Below are 21,730 nucleotides of genomic sequence, written 5' to 3' on the forward strand. Positions count from 1 at the left end.
GGCTCTCCGGCTGTGAAAAATATGGTTTGTGAAAGCCAGGAATAAAAATGAACACCGCTGCAGTTCTTTATCCCGCCCCAGGTGAGAAGATGGGGCGGCACTTTGCGTGATTTGATCCATGCTGAGCTGTAAGTAGATTAAAAAGATCTATTGATTCTCCCCTCCTTCTGTTCGCGCTTCACGCTGGTGCAATCAATTGAAATGTTCCAAAATCTTCATCATCTGCCAAAAGCTTGTGTGAACTTTAGAGCCTTCCATGGTGAAGAGTAGACATAACTCATGTTCAGTAGATTTTTGAACAAACTACACAGATGAAACCAGTTCAAGTCAACACAGATCTATCCAAAAAGGAGAAAGCTTAAAAAAATGTATTCCTCACAGGTGCAATGCTTAATATTTACCTTTACTTACCTCCTTTTTTGAAAACCAGATTTGCTGATATACAAATCAGCATTTGACACTTCTTCACTTTCATCTCTTTGCTAAAAATCAACATTATTCCTTTACAGTTACGTTTTTTTAATGTGGGACGGAGAAATCCCATATAGGGCAGCTTATAGAAATTGTATCCAAAATGTTTTTTTTTTTCCCAATTCAAAATAAATAAAAGGGCTTCTATCTGTACGTTGATCTCCAAGTTGTCTTGATAACTATCAGTCAAGCAAACCACAGATCTTGTGTGTTTGAAAGACCACTAAGAAAAAAGTCACTGTTAGAAGAAACCCTCAAAAGTCCCTCGATCGAAACTTGGGGGGAAAACTTGCAGCACACTTCACTCTAAATACCAAATCAACACTAAAAAACATGGTTGGAGGCAATCTCATAAAGCTTTATTAAGCTAGACTGTGGCATGAAGTCATTTTTAAGCAAGAAAAACAGACCACACAGAACTAAAACGGAATTCAGATCGAGGCACATTGTGGCATCTTTATGCATTTAAAGTGCACCCGAACCCCCTACTGGCTTTAACGTGTATTCATGTCTGACATCAATGGTCGATATACTATACGCAAACATTTAATCTGCTTCCTGGTCAATTTTGAGCAGTTAAAATGCTGCTTAAGCATATTATATAATATGGCTGATTCTTTTCATAATTCCTTTAAACAGAACACAGCTCAATGTTCTACAGCATTTAGTACCAAATTTATTTATTTTGCACTGCACTGAATCTTTCCATATCAATGCCTTTTACAATAGAAACCTTATATGTCTAAAACCATTTCTTTATTGTACATTTGGGTGGCTTGTCTGTCTGCTATATTAACTAATATGATGTGTTGAACTAGACATGCTACTTTCACAGCTTTTGTGACGCACTTTTTCATAGATTAAGGCATTAATTTATAAAAAAGTTTATTTGAATTCTACAAATCAATGTTTTCGGCCCAACAGTAATGATGAACTGCACGGCAGCATTCTATAACCAGCAGTTGTAGTATCTAGGCAAGACCTGTCAGTCTGGTAAAAAAGGTAGTTCTTCTTCTAAATTGTAAAGGCTACCTTTTCTTTGCAACATACAACTGACTAAAACTAGACTAAATCCTTTTAAATTTTTAGTGAACAAAAACGTACTAAAACTATCACATATCTTAATGACTAAAATGTGACTAAAACTAAGAATAGTTAAAACAACACTGCATCCCAAATAAGAACGCTGCTGAAGTTCTGTGTCTGGTTACGGTGGAGCTCAAATGTTGAGTTTTTGACCAAGGATCACGTTTTGTTGTTTTGTGGCGTTACTACTACGATATTCAATCGCTAAAAAGAAAAGACACTTAATGGTAAAACCCCAGCTCTAAAAAAATAAAACAGAAAACAGTAAGATGCTTACTAAGCTCTTGCAGTTGTTTGAGACGAAGGACTTCCTCATCTGCCTCCTCTTCTCCAGAGCTGAAGTGCAGTGTGGAGCCCTCTAGCATGAACCAGCCCATCCTCCAGTGATAGAGGTCGTGACCTTCTTTGTATTGGAGTCTTCCAATTAGTTCACTGTCTTTCCGCACCAATCCCTCAACCTTGGATGGAACAATGCACTGTGGAGAACAAGTGTTGATGAAAACAGAGACAAAAAACAAACAAACTACACTTTCTAATAAGCTGTAAAGTAATTGCAAACGTATAAAATGTATTAATTTCTGATAGCAAAAGTATTTGTGCTGTGTTCTCTGACTTTAAACGGACACTTTAACGTATTCTGCAGTGAGAGGCATATATAGCTATAGTGCAACACGTCTCTCTACAAGGGACTAAGTTGTCTAAGACTGGAAAGAGAAAAGAAAGGCAATAAGGTGCATGTTTATACAGGGGCTTATTAAAAGATTCCTTCAGCATGCGGGGGAAGATGGCAAAATTACTTGTCTTACTGAAAGAGGCATTGCTATGTGAATAAAAAAAAGGCAAATTCACATAACTTATTGGCTTAAACTTTAGGTGGAAAACAAACTTATAGGAAAAGGATGGAAATATGTGCTTTGTGTGTGGGTGTGCTCTGCTCAAACGGTGTCACCTTTGTCAGCGCCAGGATCCAGTCGTGCTGTGTATCCTGCGTCTCGGCTCCAACAGTCAAGGCTCGCTCTGTTCGCAGGTATAGCTCAATGGTAAACACAGCCCTGCTGGAGTCACAGAGGTCAACTTTCAGAGGCTTTGGGTGTAAAAATGTGTTCATATACAGCAACACCTATCGACTATCCTAACATTAATTAACTAACATTGAATACTGAACAAAGATAGATGCCCTGCATTTTATTTGGTATTGTTTTAGAGCATTTTTGCTGCAGAATTTTTAGAATTTGCTTGTTAATCGGCAAAGAGAGGGATAAAAAATGGGGGATATTCTTTTTAATTTGCTGGTAGTCTGCAAAAGCTTCAGAAGCAGGGAATCTGTTGTGCTAAAGACTAAGGCATATACTGGTAAAAAATTTAAATAAAAAAAGTGAGGGATTATGACAGATTATGACCTTACACAAAAATGGACTTCCACCTAAAATGACTGATTGAGCAAATATTTATCATGGAAGTAACACAGAAAGCTTTAAGAAAAATGGAGCTGATAAAAGGTCTTAAGACCTGAAGCAGTTGCATTAAGCTGTGTTAACACTGTTCTTCAACACAGAAAAAGGGGGAAAAAACTGTTGAAGGACGCAAAAGAGACCTAAGAGTTGTGGGGAGGGGGTGATAACACTAAAGGCTGAATTATACTTCGAAACTAGGTCGTCTGCGTAGGTGTTACAGTGAACAAAAAGACTTTACCGCCCCCTCCACATACACTCTGCTGTAACATTCCCAAATTGTAACTGACCGCAGACAGGCCGGCTTGTATTGTTTTTATAACCTAAATTCCAGAAAACGACTCGTGAAGTTGGACCAGCTAGAACGAACGGGGTGCGCTAGAAGAGGTGCGCGAGAATCCTGGGGCTTTTTTTCCACCTGGATCCCCGTTCTTTTTAGCCCTCATGTCCCTCCATTGTGGCACAAACTCGCCCCCACTTCATCACCACCTCGGCCGTATCTAGACCCACAGCTAGTTCCTGATTCTCCTGAGCATAAAAATGTCTGCGTCAAGAATAACCAGCCCTTTAATCTACCAGAAAAGAGAAACAAATAAAAAAAACATGTGTGAATATGCTGATGAAGGTTCTCAGTCATCCAGGTCAAAGTCATTCCGTAAAAATTCAAAAAATATCCACTGGACTTGGTTTTCAAGATTTGTGTGAATATAAAGCCAGAGCTGCAAAAAAAATAATAAGGGTTGGTCTGCCAAGACTGTCCTACGTTTGGTTACATATCTGCAAAGATCCTCAATCATGGTGAAGCTTGAAATAAAATAATAATAATAGTATTTTATTTATTACACAATTATGCACTACGTAATGCTGGCTATTCGCAGACAGTGTGAGACAAACACATATAAATTCAAGAGGATTAATATTTTTCAAAGAATCTCTATATTCCTTGAGAAAAAAAAGAAAAGTCAAAGCTAGAAAAGGGATTTTAAATCTTAAAACTGTTTAAAGTTAGTCAATGTTTACTTTTGTAAAAAGTTAATCCATCAGCATGAACATGTCTAGGAAGATTCAATCATGTATTTTCAAAATCTATTTAAAAGGAAATAAAAGAAAGAAAAAAAAAACACTCAAAGCTGTTGAGCCACAGTCCCCAAAAAGAAATAGCCACCATTATTTGGTCTTTTCACATTCTTGTGTGTTGCCTCCACTCTAAAATACCTCTGCTTCTGTTTATCAAGGAAAGTGTCACAGGTCAGAGTATCACTAACTTTAATGGCCAACAAACAGGATTCCAAGCGGTCTTTACATTTCAGCTGCGGCGCCTCTAAATGTTGCAGCGATGGGAGTTCAAGGCGACGTTTCGCATGGGGTCAAGGCAACAACGAGTCACTTTCTTCTCACAGGTGTCAGGGGAATAGGCACAACATGGGTGTTTGCCCTCACATGCCCCCCCTCCCCACCAACACTACCTTCTTCTCGTTTCCAGCTCCCCACGCCTCCTCCTGCCTCTGAACTGGCAGGTGTGCAGGCGCTTGTTAGTGGAGGTCCCACAGGGAGAGAAAGGATGAGTACATTGTTGTGCTTGGCAAATGCTATGGTAAAGAAAGAACACGAAGAATGAGAGATGAACACTAAATAATGTAAGTCCCAGGGGATGGTATTGGATGGGGAATATGTGCAAGGGAAGGGGGAGAGAGAATAAGCTGAAGAGCAGAGGAATGTGAGCAGGGAGCCAAAGTCAGTCAATGCCGCTTTCATGTGTCTGCCTGCTTTTCGAAATAAAGTTTTTTCTTAGTACTGAGCTAAGTGGCTCTAATTGTGTATATTTCATTCAATCATATTTGACTTTAAACCATCAAACCAAATGTTAAAATCAGAACTTCTGTCTGTCCTTAAATTACATCTCAATTATACGTTTGACATGGTAACTAAGTTGTAGAAGCATTTTTAAATGAACTGTTTTTTTGAAACAAAATGCTGCTAACCTGCAAAAAAGAAAAAAGAAAAAAAAAGAAGCAGTACCTTGAATAGTGATGATCTAATTTAGGCATGATATCAAGACGTCTCTTTGACACAAAAAAGTAATGATCCTTAATGATCTTAAGTACTGCATTGGTGTCCCATTCAAGGCAATTATAAAAGGTATGTGAAATCCAGAAAAAAACTCAGTTCCCACTGTCCAAAATTGTCAGATTTCAACAGCCTCACCTTCAGATACCTACTTAATACCCTCTGCAATAACCTGTTTACATTATACATATATATATATATATATATATATATATATATACATACATACATACATACATACATACATACATACATACATACATACATACATACATACATACATACATACATACATACATACATACATACATACATACATACATACATACATACATACATACATACATACATACATACATACATACATACATACATACATACATACATACATACATACATACATACATACATACATACATACATACATACATACATACATACATACATACATACATACATACATACATACATACATACATACATACATACATACATACATACATACATACATACATACATACATACATACATACATACATACATACATACATACATACATACATACATACATACATACATACATACATACATACATACATACATACATACATACATACATACATACATACATACATACATACATACATACATACATACATACATACATACATACATACATACATACATACATACATACATACATACATACATACATACATACATACATACATACATACATACATACATACATACATACATACATACATACATACATACATACATACATACATACATACATACATACATACATACATACATACATACATACATACATACATACATACATACATACATACATACATACATACATACATACATACATACATACATACATACATACATACATACATACATACATACATACATATATATATATATATATATATTAGGGGTGGAATGGTTCACAAAATCCACGGTTCGGTTCGATTCACGGTTTCGTGGTCAAGGTTTTTGGTTCGGTTCGATATATGTTGATTGTTACACCGAAATCCCATAAAAATTTATGAAATTAATGAAAAAATCCCCCCAAAAATAATGGATTGTAATTATTTTAAATGCTCCGCGGAAACCCTGGATCATTTCCGTATGTTTTGCTGCTTTGAATTAAATTATCTCGCGCATGATCTCTACCATCTCCAAGGGACTCAGAGGGGAGCGGACGAGAGCCACAGTGGGGGCTGTAGGCTTTGCTTCGTGCAGGCGGTCTGGAGCGCAGCGGGACGAAGCGGAGCGGACCGCTGATGGAGTATGTGGGATTTCGGGGTTAGCATGACATGTTGGTCGTGTTGCTGTTAGCATAAACAAAACGTGTTGCACAATGCTTGCACACTGTTGCACTTTTATCCACAACTTTCTTTCCGCAGTCATCGTAGGTCACTCTGAATGCAAAGCGCTCCCATACAGCAGACCTATAAAGTGCTGCTGGCGCGTCTTCCAACTCCTGTTCTTTCCCACTCGCCATACCCACACAATTCTCCACAACAACTGATTTTTTTCTGCTACACCCGGCTAAGCTGCTTCGCTTCTTCTTCTTGTTTACTACTGGTGGTTGGTTTTGGTCGCAGTACCGCCACCTTCTGCTCCGGAGTGTAAACGCTTCGACTATGAGAAAAAGGAGCAGCGCATGAACCGAACGAAACACACGCGAACCAAGACAGTTGAATCGAGCGGTTCGGACGGTTTGCAAAAACCGTTCCATCCCTAATATATATACACATTTGCATACATATATACAAACATACAGTATATATATGCTGTTTATATAGATATACATATATACACATACATACATTTTCCTCTTCTTTTTGACTACTGAGCCAATGTGACAAGTGAATTTCTCTACTGTCAGATCAATAAAGTCTAGCTTAGCTTAGATAGCAAGAGCATTTTGCAGTCTGTTTTTTACCACACAAAAGGTATAATTATGTGTACAGTTTGCAAAAATGCACATTAAAGATTGTACAAATGTTTTATCAACATGTTGAAATCCGGTTGCTAACAGATATGTGTATGTGAGAAGTAGGAAGAAAGCAGCTGAAATAATAACCATAAAATGTTTATAACCCTCAAAGCTGATTTAATTAAGTATAACAAAAAATATTTCTGTAATTTTTCAATCCAAACCACCTAAAATATCCTGCATTGAATGTCAAATAAACAAAATAATCATGATCAACCGTGATCATTTTGTCAATTTGAATCTATCTTGGATTGGTCTTTGCTCTGTTTTGTTTTGCAAGGCTCCCTATGCCCTTTGTCAAAATTCCATAAGACCAATTTTCTTCCACAAACTATAACACGAAGAGCCTGCAGAAATAATTATCTGTTGTTTTTGATTAAAGTCAGATTTTTAAGAAGATCTGGTTTCTTTATGATTACAAAATCTAAAGGCTGTGGAAGAGTCAGGAAACTGTGCACAAAACTGTAACTCCTCTCATAAAGTCCCTGTTTGTTCTCACTTTAGGAGTTAATGAAATGTGGTAATAGTCAGGGTGGTGAAGGAAATTGTAAACCGGAGGACCGACTGAGGGTGAAATGGTGCAAAAGGGAGAAAAAAAAAGCTTAAAGAAAGATAAACGAATAAAGAATAGATGGATTTGGGGCGTCTTTGAAAGTGCAAAATACTGCTAAAACAAGCAGCCCAGTAATTTTTTCCTCTAAAAAGTTACACTTATCATGAACCGACACACTCATTTTAGATTAATTTCCAAGGAGTGGCTCTGTAATATTCACGCAACTTTAGAAAAGGTAAGCCTCTCTTCTGTCTTTGTGTGCCTTGCCGTATCCTCGGCCATGGTGAAATTACCACAAAACGCAGTGTTTAATGGAAACGACTCCCGCGGTCTCCTGTAGCGTGCTGATAGGCTGCTGGTGGGAGTGTGTCATCTGCATAAATCAATATTTATAAGAACCAGCAGACAGTTGAGAGGTTGAGTCGCTCCTACTCCCTCCGAGTCACGCGGTGCCATGCGGGGGGAAAAGCTGGAAGTTTGCAAAAGTGAGAGTCTGCGAAACTGAGTTTAATATAGTGAAACCATTAAGAGTAATAGCCACAGAGAAATACCAGCCCTCCCCCTCCCCAACTCAGGATGACACTGTGACCTGAAACTAGGATATATGGGGGGAGCTGAGAAAGAGCAACAGAAACTTTGTTGTGAGCATGCAAGCACACAGCACCTTGTGTGTGGCGTCCAGCTCATTATACAGGTCGCTGTGTTACCGAGCCAGATGTGCATCTTATGGCTTCACAGATAGCTTTCACAAACAAACACATTGTTCACTCCTCTCAACATCTGCTGCTATCATTAAAGAGTTAGCTTCCGCTTTAATCATAAGCCATTATCAGAGTAGTTACTTCGATATGCAGCACACATGCACGCACAGACGCCAACATACACACACAGAGAGGGATCCAGTGATAGAGAGAGAGAAATGTTGGAGGCATCTGTTTCTCCTTCGCATTCGTGTCACCTCCAGATGAAATAAAGAGAAAGTTGGCTGTAGGAGCAGCTTTTTAACTAAATCATAATCCGACTGCAAAAGCGAGGGCGCTGATAGAGGGAGGCAGGGGCAGAGAAAAGCGGCAGTTAGCACTGCGCTGCTGTCGACTGCATCGCCAAATAAGCGGAGAAAATACAGCTCTCATAAAGCCCTGATGGTTGTGTTAAAGGGAGCAATCGGCGATTTGAGATCAAGTTAACAAGACACATGTGACAAGGAGGTGAACTGACACAGGAGTCTGTGGTTACAAGCATCTGTGTGTTTACTGGATGCCGGAGCAGGCTGGTATTGCATGTGCTGGAGCAAATAAATATCATTGCAAGGTCACGTCTCCTTTGCAGTTCATGTTACACAAAAAGATGTGCAAACAGCATTTAAACTGTAAATACAAATGCATATCACTAAATTAGATCATAATGAAAAAGTTAAATTAATCAAAAGTCCAAAAGTGAAACTAATCTATTATTAATAAAAAATCATAGGTTAACTTTTTACAGAAATGTTATGCTTTAGTGTCATTTTTTTTCTCAATAGGCTTAACTCCCTTTAGAAAGTGTGTAAGCAACACAAGGTCACTAGACAAGCAAACTGTCCATAGATTTTCTATAAAGGAAAAGTAAAATATAAAAAGCTCCAGCAGGAGCAATTATCTTATCTTAAAGAATTTTAAAATAAAAAGCCTTTTCAAGAGATTGAAAAGGTGTGCAACCTGGTGTGGGTTCACTTATTCAAGAGTCTCCATACAGGGATTTATCTTGGAGATTGGCTGCAAAGTCAAACTCTATTTCAAAGAATTTCAGAATAGGGCCAGCAATTAATTGCAATTCCAACATAATCGCCATTTAAGAAAGTGGAATTTTCAAAACGTGGAGGCGCTCAGTTTCAGTAAATAATATGACAAGACATGAGAGTAATTTTTTCTCACTCCTGCACTTAAAGTGCTGGTTATATGCTTAAAGTGGGGTTGCTTCAAGGAAAAATGGAAAAAAAACTTCCAGCTAGGATTTAGATCTATGCATGCTAGTAAAAGTAAGCCAAGGAATTTACCATCCTGCAAAAATGCACTTTGGACAAGCAAGCTTTCAAGGTTATGAAAACATCTACATGTTTGTAGTTAGTGCAAAGGAAAATAAAAATCAAATCGCAATAATGGTTGTAAATAATCACAATTTTGATTTTTGACTAAATCTTTCTAACCTGACAACAGCCAGATGCATGTCTCGCTCCGCCTAGCTCCACTCACATACATCTGGGAACACGCCATAGGAATTGCCTTTACTGAAGGCTGGGCCTTATCAAAACTCCTTGCATATGATTGGATAAACCACTTGTCTGTCATCTTTATTGACGTGCTATTTCAACCACTCACACCAAAGCTAACCCGTGACGCTGTGAGAGGAGGAGCCATTTGGTAGATCAAGCTCTTGCCAAATCCGGCCGGGAGAAGGGCGAAAACATCGTTTCCACCAACAAAAGCCTTCAAAGCCGTTCTCTGATGTTCTTTTAATGAAACAATATCAGATAGATTGGACAACACAGAAGAAATAGCAGCATCAATGCTAACGCTTGCTTCCTCAATGCGAGCCGCCATTGTTGTTGGAATCTCACGGTCGCTTCCCCACTCCAGGACACACCCGCCCTGCGTCGTGATTGGACAGACCATAAATTCGGTTGGGGAAATCACTTTCAATGAGCGGGTTCCCAGATGTATGTGAGTGGAGCTAGGCGGAGTGAGACATGCATCTGGCTGTTGTCAGGTTAAAATCTTTCAGCCCAGTGCTGATATTCATAAGGATTATCATAAAAATTACAGAAAAATATCAAAAACAATAGAATAATCAAAGGACTGCACAAAGAGCTAAAGTGAACTGTATGAACTAAATTTCATTTGCGCCCTTCACTGAACAAGCATGGTTTACCAGAATCAGTGGTTAAAACAACTATACAGTTACAGCTTCTGATGTGTCACCTCTATGCCAGAGTCTATATAAGAGGGCAAGATGGAAAACAGCACATATTAGGCTGAGGTCTGCCATGAGGTGGAAAGTGTTGGAACACGATTGTTTTGGTTTATAGTAAAATTAGTTTTAGACAAACAAGAGTTAGGGTGGTAAGTACACAGAGATGAGGAACAGCAGTAGGGGCATATATCAAATATGAACCCTTTGTGCTTTTTACATAATCATATTAAATGTTTTTTAGTTAGAAGCTCCATCTTTTTCGAGTTGTTTGCCTGTTCGTACCCCGCTCCAGTCATAGTTTCTGAGTTACTGACAGCCAAGCTGACCACTTCGGTGACATCTAATCTTCCGATGGCAGAGGGGCTCCGCTCCTTCTCATAATAACTCAGGAAGCCGCCCTCCAATGTACACCAGCGGCATGCCATTTCTGAAAAACAAACACACAGAATTTCAATTCTGGCATCTCAGTCTCTGCACTAGATGAGCAAAAAACTAATACTGAAAAGTTTTATAAAAAATAAATAAAAATCTGGTAAAGGTATAGTGGAGGATGTTTTTTTTACAGGTGCATCATCTAAAATAAGTGGTCCTCCTAATTGTCAATTATTCAGGTGATGTGTTTGTGCTTATGTAGAAAGTGACAATAAAAGCTGAACCTGAACAGGGTTGTGCGTGTGCATTTTTTTTTAAGGTGGAGAAGGAGGGTCTTCTCAAAAATGTGTGAAAATCCTCCACTATACCTTTAAAGTAAAAAAAATAAATAAATACAATTTTAATCAAATATACAAGCTTAGCATAAAGTAAAGTTATTGGTGCTACAATATTTTTTATTTATAGAATCTAAATCATTTATACCCTGACATTTATTTCTAAGTGCTCACTTATATTACATTATGCTCACTTTTAATCTACCATTATAAACACAAAGTCATTAAAAGCTTCGCTGATTCCCCTCCAAGGTCCTTATCTAGATAGCTTGGTAACCACCCAACAGGAAAATGTAATGGAAACAAACCCTTGTTAAATGTTTTCAGAATAACATATATTTTTTGTATAATAAACTTTATCTGAACCATGTGATTTTACATGCAAAAATTATGTTTCAGCTCTTTTCTTCTTTAGGTTGTTTTAAATGAGTGTCCTTTCTGCGGTCCGTCTGAAAATATGCTCCAAGTTGTTTATGGAATAAACACAACCAAAGACAATTTTTAGCCTTTTAATGAGTTTTTTTTTTTTTTTTTTTTTGCCAGCATTTTTTAAAAATGTTCTATTTATAGGCATTAATTGATGTCAGTTCCCTGGCTGTACAGTATATACCGCTAGCTTTATTTGATGGAGAGTTTTGTTTGTATTGATGTTCAGGTGGATCTAGTTATTTTGGAAATTGGTGTTTGGTTGGGTTGATGTTAACTAGTCTATTTTGTGTGTATTTGGTTGATTCATTTATTGTTGTTTATAAAAATTGTCCTTAATTGTCTGAAATAAATTATTTTTCATTCATTCATTCATTCATAGGAGTTTGCCAAAACAAAGAAACAAGCCAAAGGCCTTACTTTTAATTTTTTAAATCAATGAAGCAAAGGTGGCCGTTAAATTTTTCCTGCAGAGACAGACTGCAAGAAGGACCTCACGTTGATGTTGTCACTCTGTGGAAGTGCAATGTTAAAGCCAGTACAAGGGTAGAATTTCACTTCCAAGGAGCTATACAGAACATGAAGAATTTTATGCAGTTAGGTGCTTTTAACAAAATGTGATGTAGAATGTCAGATGATGGAGTACTACAATATTAAGATCTAAGGAGAAGCATTATCTCCTGGTCAAACTCCTGTAATTCAGTGAAAGGGATGCATGCCCAGGAAAAGGCCAGTGGCTGGAATTTGGAGGGTTGCAGGGAAGTGGGCTGCCATTCAGCTGGTTTGGCTATGAAGGGCCATTTTGAGTGGCTGCTACTGTACTAATGATGGCATCTTCTTTCCATCTAAAACTGACCCTTAAGTTCTTATGATTTGAGTAGATTTTTTATTTTTACAAAATACTGATGTCGAGACACTATTTTCCTGCATTGTGGTCAGAATAAAAATAACCTATGACCTCTGACTCTTTGCAAGTTGGCAATGGAATATGGAATATAACATTTACATCTATCAGATTCTGTTTTATCTCCCAGCGATGAATGGGCCCTAAAATGGTATTTAGAGATGATCAGAGATCCTTACAGTGTAATGACCCTGAGTAAAAACACCAGCCAAACACCAAATAGGAAAGCATAATCTGACGTTACTGCTTTTCTTTAAAGAGAAAAAAAAATTCTTCATAGTGGCTAAAATGATCACATATTAATAAATGCAGTTTCAAAAACTATTATTCTTTAAAACTGTACATATAGACAAAAGCATAAAGGCATAAATATAAAATACATCTATAAAATTTCTGAAAGCTGTTTATTGAGCTAAATATATTTTCTTGCCAATCTATTGATCAAGTAGAAACACAAGTTTGATAAACAGATATAAGCGGATTTATTAGCTTGGCTATCTACTGTAAAAATGTCCACAGCTGTACAGGTGCTGGTCATAAAATTAGAATATCATGAAAAAGTAGATTGATTTCAGTAATTCCATTTAAAAAGTGAAACTTGTATATTATATTCATACATTACATACAACTCATATATTTCAGATGTTTATTTTGTTTAATTTTGATGATTACAAATGACAACAAATGAAAATCTCAAATTCATCATATCAGAAAATCAGAATATTGTGAAAAGGTTCAAAATTGATGGCCCCTGGTGCCACACTCTAATCAGCTAATTAACTCAAACCACCTGCAAAAGCCTTTAAATGGTCTTTCAGTCTAGTTCTATAGGCTACACAATCATGGGGAAGACTGCTGACTTGACAGTTGTCCAAAAGACGACCATCGACACCTTGCACAAGGAGGGCAAGACACAAAAGGTCATCGCTAAAGAGGCTGGCTGTTCACAGAGCTCAGTGTCCAAGCACATTAATAGAGAGGCAAAGGGAAGGAAAAGATGTGGTCGAAAAAAGTGTACAAGCAAGAGAGATAACCGCACCCTGGAGAGGATTGTGAAACAAAACCCCTTCAAAAATGTGGGGGAGATTCACAAAGAGTGGACTGCAGCTGCAGTGAGTGCTTCAAGAACCACCACACACAGACGTATGAAAGACATGGGTTTCTGCTGTCGCATTCCTTGTGTCAAGCCACTCTTGAACCACAGACAGCGTCAGAAGCGTCTAAAGAGAAACAGGACTGGACTGCTGGTGAGTGGTCCAAACTCATGTTCTCTGATGAAAGTAAATTTTGCATTTCCTTTGGAAATCAAGGTCCCAGAGTCTGGAGGAAAAGAAGAGAGGCACTTCATCCACGTTGCTTGAAGTCCAGTGTAAAGTTTCCACAGTCAGTGATGGTTTGGGGTGCCATGTCATCTGCTGGTGTTGGTCCATTGTGTTTTCTGAGGTCCAGGGTCAACGCAGCCACATACCAGGAAGTTTTAGAGCACTTCATGCTTCCTGCAGCTGACCAACTTTTTGGAGATGCAGATTTCATTTTCCAACAGGACTTGGCACCTGCACACAGTGCCAAAGCTACCAGTACCTGGTTGAAGGACCATGGTATCCCTGTTCTTAATTGGCCAGCAAACTCTCCTGACCTTAACCCCATAGAAAATCTATGGGGTATTGTGAAGAAGAAGATGCAATACACCAGACCCAACAATTCAGAAGAGCTAAAAGCCACTATTAGAGCAACCTGGGCTATCATAACACCTGAGCAGTGCCACAGACTGATCGACTCCATGCCACGCCGCATTGCTGCAGTAATACAGGCCAAAGGAGGCCCAACTAAATACTGAGTGCTGTACATGCTCATACTTTTCATGTTCATACTTTTCAGTTGGCCAACATTTCTATAAATCCTTTGTTTTTATTGGTCTTCAGTAATATTCTAATTTTCTGATATGATGAATTTGAGATTTTCATTTGTTGTCATTTGTAATCATCAAAATTAAACAAAATAAACATCTGAAATATATGAGTTTGTATGTAATGTATGAATATAATATACAAGTTTCACTTTTTAAATGGAATTACTGAAATCAATCTACTTTTTCATGATATTCTAATTTTATGACCAGCACCTGTATATTGATTATTTAATTTCCAGAAGCAAAGAATTTATATTGTTAAAACACTGTACAGTACAGTATTTTATTTGTCTATTCTTTTTATTCTGTGACTTGTTCTGTTATTTTTATACACTTTTTAAGGTCCTCATTTGCGTGACAACTTTTGATAATATCTTTTGCTGCTGTAACACCACAATTGACCCACAGTGGGACAATAAAGGGATTTTTTTTCTATTTCTATTTCTGCATATGTAAATTAGATTTTGTCATCATTTATTTATATAATTATAAATATTCATATTTATTTATAAATTATAGCAACTTTTCTTGCACAACAGTTAGCAACAACTTGAAATACTTTGTTGAATCTCCGCAACAGCATGAGAACAGGGGCAATAGTTTAAGAAGACTGATCAGCAACAAATGCACCTTAACCACTAGACTCCAGAGAAGAGTAAGATGATGAAACTTTTGGTTAGTTAGACAAAAAGGGCAAAATTGGAGTCTGATAGATGATTGATTAATTGAGAGTAAATGTTAGGGAGTTTTGTAACGAGGAGGGATATTGGTAACAGCCAGATGCATGTCTCGCTCCGCCTAGCTCCACTCACATGTATGTGTATTGGATATTGGCACTTCCCTGGGAATAGTTTTCTTTTAGCTAAAATTGTCAGTTGGACTGCTCAAAATAACTTCAACACAATATTTCTTACCCAAGATGACATTGCAGTGGCAAAATGTAGAGTTTTTTTCTTTTCTCTCATGTATCTGCATACTACTAGTGTCATTTCAACTTATCACAAGAGGGTGCAAAGTTCTGCAACAAAGCATTTTTAATCTTGGTATATATAAGGTATATATATATGAGGGAGGTGCAGTGCTACATTACGCGGTACTCTGTTCAGCTGCTCAGTGAACTTACTTTGGCATCTCATGTAAAGAACTACAATCTATAGAAATTGTCTAGTATCCTACCTACTTTCACTCTATTAATTTGCAGATGTTTAGAATAGACATCTGTTTAAATGATTTAATTGAATTTACCTGATAAAGCATTAATTCACCCTTCAGTGGTCTATCCCATTAGCAACAAAACCTAAACCAGCTGAAAGTAAAGTAATCCGAAAAAACAACAATGCAAAATTCAAGATAAGACTGATTTAATGTTAAATAGTCCTGATTTATGGACAGCCCACTGAGGGCTGACACTTTCAAATCTGAAATTCTTTGAGTTATGATTCCAGACTTTGTGGTGTTTTAAACCATCTGTATGACTATAACTAAATTATCACAAGGATATAAAATTTATAACGTTTTAATAAACATGTACATGGCATAAGGAATCCCAAGCAGACCGAAAACAAATTGTAAGGAGGAACCAAGCAGAATAGTTTTCAAACTAAACATTATCTCACTCCAAAGGCTGAAAAACACAGACTATTGTGCTTTATAACGGTATAATTTACAGAGCCAATAAACATGAAGCTCATGAAAACACACCTAATTTTGGATATTCAAAGTCACTATGTCATCTGTTTTATTTTTTGCTAGTTCCGCTACAAACAGACGCATACAAACAGCTTCCCACCCCACAGCCCCCCTCCGTTCTCAACTCCAAAGTTTCCAGCGCATTTATCTCATGAATATGCTAATTGTGCGCTCATCTGCCAACTGTCTATGATGCTTCTGAAGGAACAGATATAGTTCCAATAAAAAAGGAAGTGTCGACAACTAGATGTAGAAAGAAAAAGGATGTGATAAATACGCAAAAGGAGGATGTCAGTTTTGCTCTATTCACCCTCACGCTGTAGCTCTTTACAGCCGTTTCTCACTTTATCTCCATCTTCTGTTTATAAGCAAAAGTTGTTTGGACACAGATTGAGAAAAAAAGCTGCATAATATTCTTTTTTTTATTATTTTCCTCTCACTTGGCATTTAAAGAAAATACCCTCTTACTGACCCCACTTCACTTGAAGAAAAAGATAACTCTTTCAGCTGTAGAGGCTTCGTCTTCATTTACCCACTGTGCATGCAGGGGTTTAATGTGCCAGTGTGGGACAGACGTAGAGAGACAAAGTGTGATTTTTAAAGCTATTACTACTCTGATCTTTCAAGAAGGATATAGTGTTGTCTTGGTGACAGAGAAGATGAAATACATTTTACCCTGGGCTTAAATGGGTCCCAGAATCACTGAGGTTTTGCATAAAATGTCATGTCCATCATCGCCTGGACAAGATGGTGATTTTTTTGCTTTTGTTCCATGTTGCAACTTTATGTTCCTTCTGTCTTTTAAAGCTGGAATACCTTTATAACCATTTAGAATTTTAATATTCTGAATCTCTTCACATCATTAAAACTAAATGGAAATCTTTCAAGACTTGAGGCTGTGCAAAAGAAGACAGACACTCTTCTACTGTCATACAGAAGATTGAAAATACTTATAAATAAATAGAATATTAAATGGTGGTTTAATGGTATCATATACTTTTGATTTTGAAAAAAAAAAACAACCATCTCATCTGGGTGCAATTATGAACAGATTTCAGCATATTCTTTCTAAAAGTTATTTTGAAGCTCCCGTCACAGGTTATTCTACAGTACATATATAGCAATTTAGAAAATTAGAAAATACCCCTGATACAATACAGCACTAATGCTGCCTTTAGACCACATGAAGGGAGGACGTTTTCACATCCCCTTTATAGCTAAAAACATCTTAAAACTCATTTTTCTTATCCATAATTAACAATAAAGTAAAGCCACCGTCTGTGTGGCATCTCCCATAGTACATTAAGAGCAGTAATGAGTCTGCACACACATTTCTCAATGTGTGTAGAAGGCATCAAAAATTCCTCTAATGCCCATCTGACTTCAACCTGTTGGCCATGATAGAGTAGGTGATCTTTCACAAACTTTATTAGGGAAAAGCAATTACCAATGACAGTGTTACATAAATTAAAGCCTTTTTTAATGTGGTAAGGAAGTCCAACTCCTTACCAACTCAGGATTTTCAGCTGACAATTCATAAAAACGCCTAAAAAGGCCTCTCCAAATTCAAATGTTTATAGCTCTTGAGCCATATGGAGTAAAAGTACTGGGCTTCATGTAAATAATATAATCTCTCATTTTTACCTGTGCATTCTGATTTACTGTAAGTGCACCGCTGGGTATGTGTTATTTAGGGCTGCAACTAACGATTATTTTAAAAATCGATGAATCGGCCGATTATTTTTTCGATTAATCGATGAATCGGACAAAAAATTTTTTTTATATTAACCTCTTTATTCCAAAATAAAAATTTTAGACAGAACAAACAAGCACACAAGTACAGGTTGCTCATTAACTGTACTGGTGCAATATGAAAAATAAATGTTTGTGTAAAAACTACGCAAACTTACATGAGAAATGTAGCTGTACATCCACAAAATATAGGGTACTTTGTTTCATAAAGCGCAAAAAGAGACAGGCATTTTTGTTTTTTAAAGCCCCTAAGGGGTTCAAACAATAGGTCCCCCCATTTCAACAAATGAGTTTTTTTTAGACTAGAAGAGTTCTGCCTTTTAAGACAGGAAAGTATAGCAGTTAAATTTGCTGCTTGAGAAAATACTGAACCATAGAGATAAAAATAGCCTGTGATTCAAATTATAAATTGTATTTGGAATAAAAATGAGAGAACTAGGGGTGCTAAAAAACACATCCTCCAAAGACAGGTATTTACATGGGAATGTGGCAGATAATTAATTGACATATTACTGATCTTGCTGGATTTTGTTCTGCTTTACTTCCATAAATTGCAGGATCTTCTTTTCTTTATCTTTGCCAGAAGATTTAAACTTTAAAAGCCTTGCCCTCATAATTTGCAAGTTAATTTATTTATAAAGAAAATATAAACGCTGCTTAAACAAATTTAAATGAAATTAAAAGTAAAATAAGTAGCCAACCTTATCACTGTCTGTAACCTACTAACAAGGTAAGGAAAGCATCAGATGAGCTACCTGAGAAACTAACGTTACGTTTCCCCTCTTTAAAATGAAACAAACATGGTCGCTCACCCTGCTGATCAGCTCTCTTCACTGCCATTGAAGGCTCCAACGTGTTTTCTTTTCAGGTGCTGCGTCATAACAGTGGTGCTTCCGCGCCATGTTCATTTGTTTTTACAAAAGTTGCATGTTACGACTTTTTTCACTTTACAAAGCGCAGGCTATTTTAATTATTGTGATCAATTTGCGCCGTCAATCCCGGCGCATGCGCGCTTCATTTGCAGTCTGGACGCTGAGGGTAAACTCCTCACTAAAATCCTGCGGCTCTGACTGCCGTGCTGAGAGGGATTCCTGTGGGAGAGGGAGAAAGGCGTTGGGATGGGGGAGGCGCCCCACGGCAGGCAAAAGCCGCCAGTGACACCGTAAAAAGTCGCCAGATTTGTCGCTAGTCGCTTTTTTGAAAAATAGTCGCTGGAGGGGTCTGAAAAGTCGCTGAGTTGACAACACTGCAACTGCGGCGCTGACTCGCTCCGCCATATTTTTTTTTCTTCCCCCGGATGACGGCGGCGGCGGATGACGCATTAATCGCGCGACACAACTAATCGATGATTAAATTCGTTGCCAACGCTTTTAAAAGTCGATTTTTATCGATTTTATCGATTCGTTGTTGCAGCCCTAGTGTTATTATTAATAAAACAGCCCTCAATGTAAAAAACAATTCTCGCCTGGATTTTCTATGTGAAAATAAATAAGAATTGTACTCCAGCAGGCCAGGAATTAACTATTTGACACGATAGAAACACTGTCTTATATTGTGGCAAGCAGCCTTTCAAATGTGATTGGAATATCTGCAAAGACAGTATTTCTACAAGTACTTTTCTAAGAATAGGCGCATGCCACCAGTTTTGCATACTTCTTAACCATTCCACCATCAGGTTTGCCATAAATGCTCCTTTCATTACACACCACTGCGCTCTGTATTCATCTGTCAATTGGCCCTCCCTTCACAATCGGCGCAAAATTCACTGGTTCATCTTTATTTAAAAGACCCTTCTTGGCCATTCGTCACCTTATTTTGGTCACCTGCTGCAGCCAAAGCCCGTCACTTACAACACCCAGTCCTCATTTAATCTACAATTACTTATTCCCAAAAACAACACTAGTTTTGGTCTTGCTTCTTTCCAATCTGCTGCCGCTCATGACTTGAACGCTGTGCAAAATATTCTTGGAACTGGATAGACTAATTTCAATGTCATCCTTCACAGACACTTGGAGCTGCTTCTCTGTGTAGTCATTTTTGGGTTGTCTCATGTGTTTTAAATTGTATCTTATGTATGTATTACTAGTGTATTGTATTTATTAAAGCCCTACTTCCCTTCTCCTAAGTGGTTACTCCACTTACCAGGCCGCTATTGTGCCTAAAAACATCAGTGAGATCTCTTTGGAAAGATAACACTTAGAGGAATCAGACTAAACTGTCAAAATCTTTCAAACACACGTTTTTATGGGGAAAAAAAAGAATTTAAAGGCAAAAAAAACACTTCTTTAGTGAAAAATCTGAATACAAGACATGCAGTGAGTCATCTTTGCAGTGAGTTATATCTGAAATTTTACGTTCCCCCATATAAAGCATATATCGTTGAATGAGCTATTCATTGGCTACACATTGATGTAACTCACGTGGATTTTTACTGGTTGGAATAAGAGGTCGTACAAGGAAGTCAAACATTTTAAGCATGATTGATGCCGATTGGCTTTCTGCTGTTCCACCCTGCCCCCATCGTCCTGTAACTGGTCAAACAAGGTATCAATCAAGCCAGGACATCTTGTTTGAACGAGTGTTGGCATCGAATGCATTGTTGTTAACATCTTGTAGCGGGGATTTTGAGTGAAAATATAACATTTTGGTGGTGTTTTTTTCCTGAAGATGAGAGTTATCCTGCTGTATTTATGCTTTGTGCACTTAGTACGACGTTTAGAGCCATAGTTTTACAGGATTATCTTTTTTTTCTGAATTTTTCGAGCAGAAAGAGACCAAACTTAGAGGGAAATATTGGCATTTTTCCCTTAGACAACTAAAAGGTAAGAATATGAACTTTTTCAGTTTTGTGTATCTCTCAAGTTTCTCTCGATAAAACCGCTGCAGCGTTTGTCAAGGTCAGTATGCTTGGTATCATCGCAAAGATGAGAAAGAGAGCTTTCTGTAGGTATTCGGACATGCTATGTTGACATTGAAATACTCAAATGTACATGCGCTGAAAGTTGAGGAAACTTAAAGAGAATAAGGTCTGAATGTCAAATAATCTCACTTCCTGCTGTATGTAATGCACCATAGACAGAAGACCCAGCTGGTTTATAAGCTGTCACATTCCTTTTCTAAAGCCTTTTCTGAAAACATCACTAGGTAAACACATATACTTAAAATTTTCCTAAAAACATACTAACAGATGATTGGAAAATGAGAAACAATCAGAACCGTCATGAACCAGGTTTTATGAAGACTAATGCAAAGTGAAAAGATGATGGGCAAGGAAAAAAAGGAAATCCAAAACGTCTATTTAAAAAATAGCTATTTATTTTTGTGTAATATTAAGCTATTTCTATGAAAGAATAACTCATTAAAAAGCTTTTCACACATCTTTACCAGAGGAACCAATGCATTTGTACTGTGTTGTGTGAAGCTGCTCTTCCAGTAACAAATAATCCAAAAACGTCAAATGACTTTTTAAATAGTTCAATAAAGCAACCTTTAAATGATGTTAAAAACATTGTGGCAAAAGTATCTTCCTCTCACAGTAGTTAATGAGTTGAGATCTCTGCAACGCACTCCACCAGGAAACCAGCTTTATCAAAAAGCCGCCATCATGAGCATCATTTCCTCATCTCTTTCTGCTACTCTTGTTTTTTTTCTTCTTAGCGGGTGGGATACCAGTAGCTTCTAGCACAAGAACAAGCGTTATGAGGGAACAATAGTGCTTGATTTACAATCAAGCAGCTGCGTCCATT

General features: G+C 37.5%; 1 protein-coding gene across 1 annotated transcript in view; it reads right to left on the reverse strand.

The window, feature by feature from the left end:
- Window positions 1-21,730, reverse strand: part of zmp:0000000660 (arf-GAP with Rho-GAP domain, ANK repeat and PH domain-containing protein 2) — a 172,498-nt gene that overhangs the window by 64,271 nt on the left and 86,497 nt on the right. Inside the window, exons 10-12 of the mRNA XM_038298182.1 lie at window positions 10,880-11,024; window positions 2,507-2,609; window positions 1,835-2,033 (exon numbers count right to left, since the gene is read on the reverse strand). Of these exons, the coding sequence (XP_038154110.1) occupies window positions 1,835-2,033; window positions 2,507-2,609; window positions 10,880-11,024 (447 nt within the window). The remainder of the gene's footprint in view (window positions 1-1,834; window positions 2,034-2,506; window positions 2,610-10,879; window positions 11,025-21,730) is intronic.

The sequence above is a fragment of the Cyprinodon tularosa genome, unplaced genomic scaffold (assembly GCF_016077235.1).
Source record: "Cyprinodon tularosa strain WSP-4 unplaced genomic scaffold, ASM1607723v1 ctg400, whole genome shotgun sequence".
Lineage (NCBI taxonomy): Eukaryota > Metazoa > Chordata > Actinopteri > Cyprinodontiformes > Cyprinodontidae > Cyprinodon > Cyprinodon tularosa.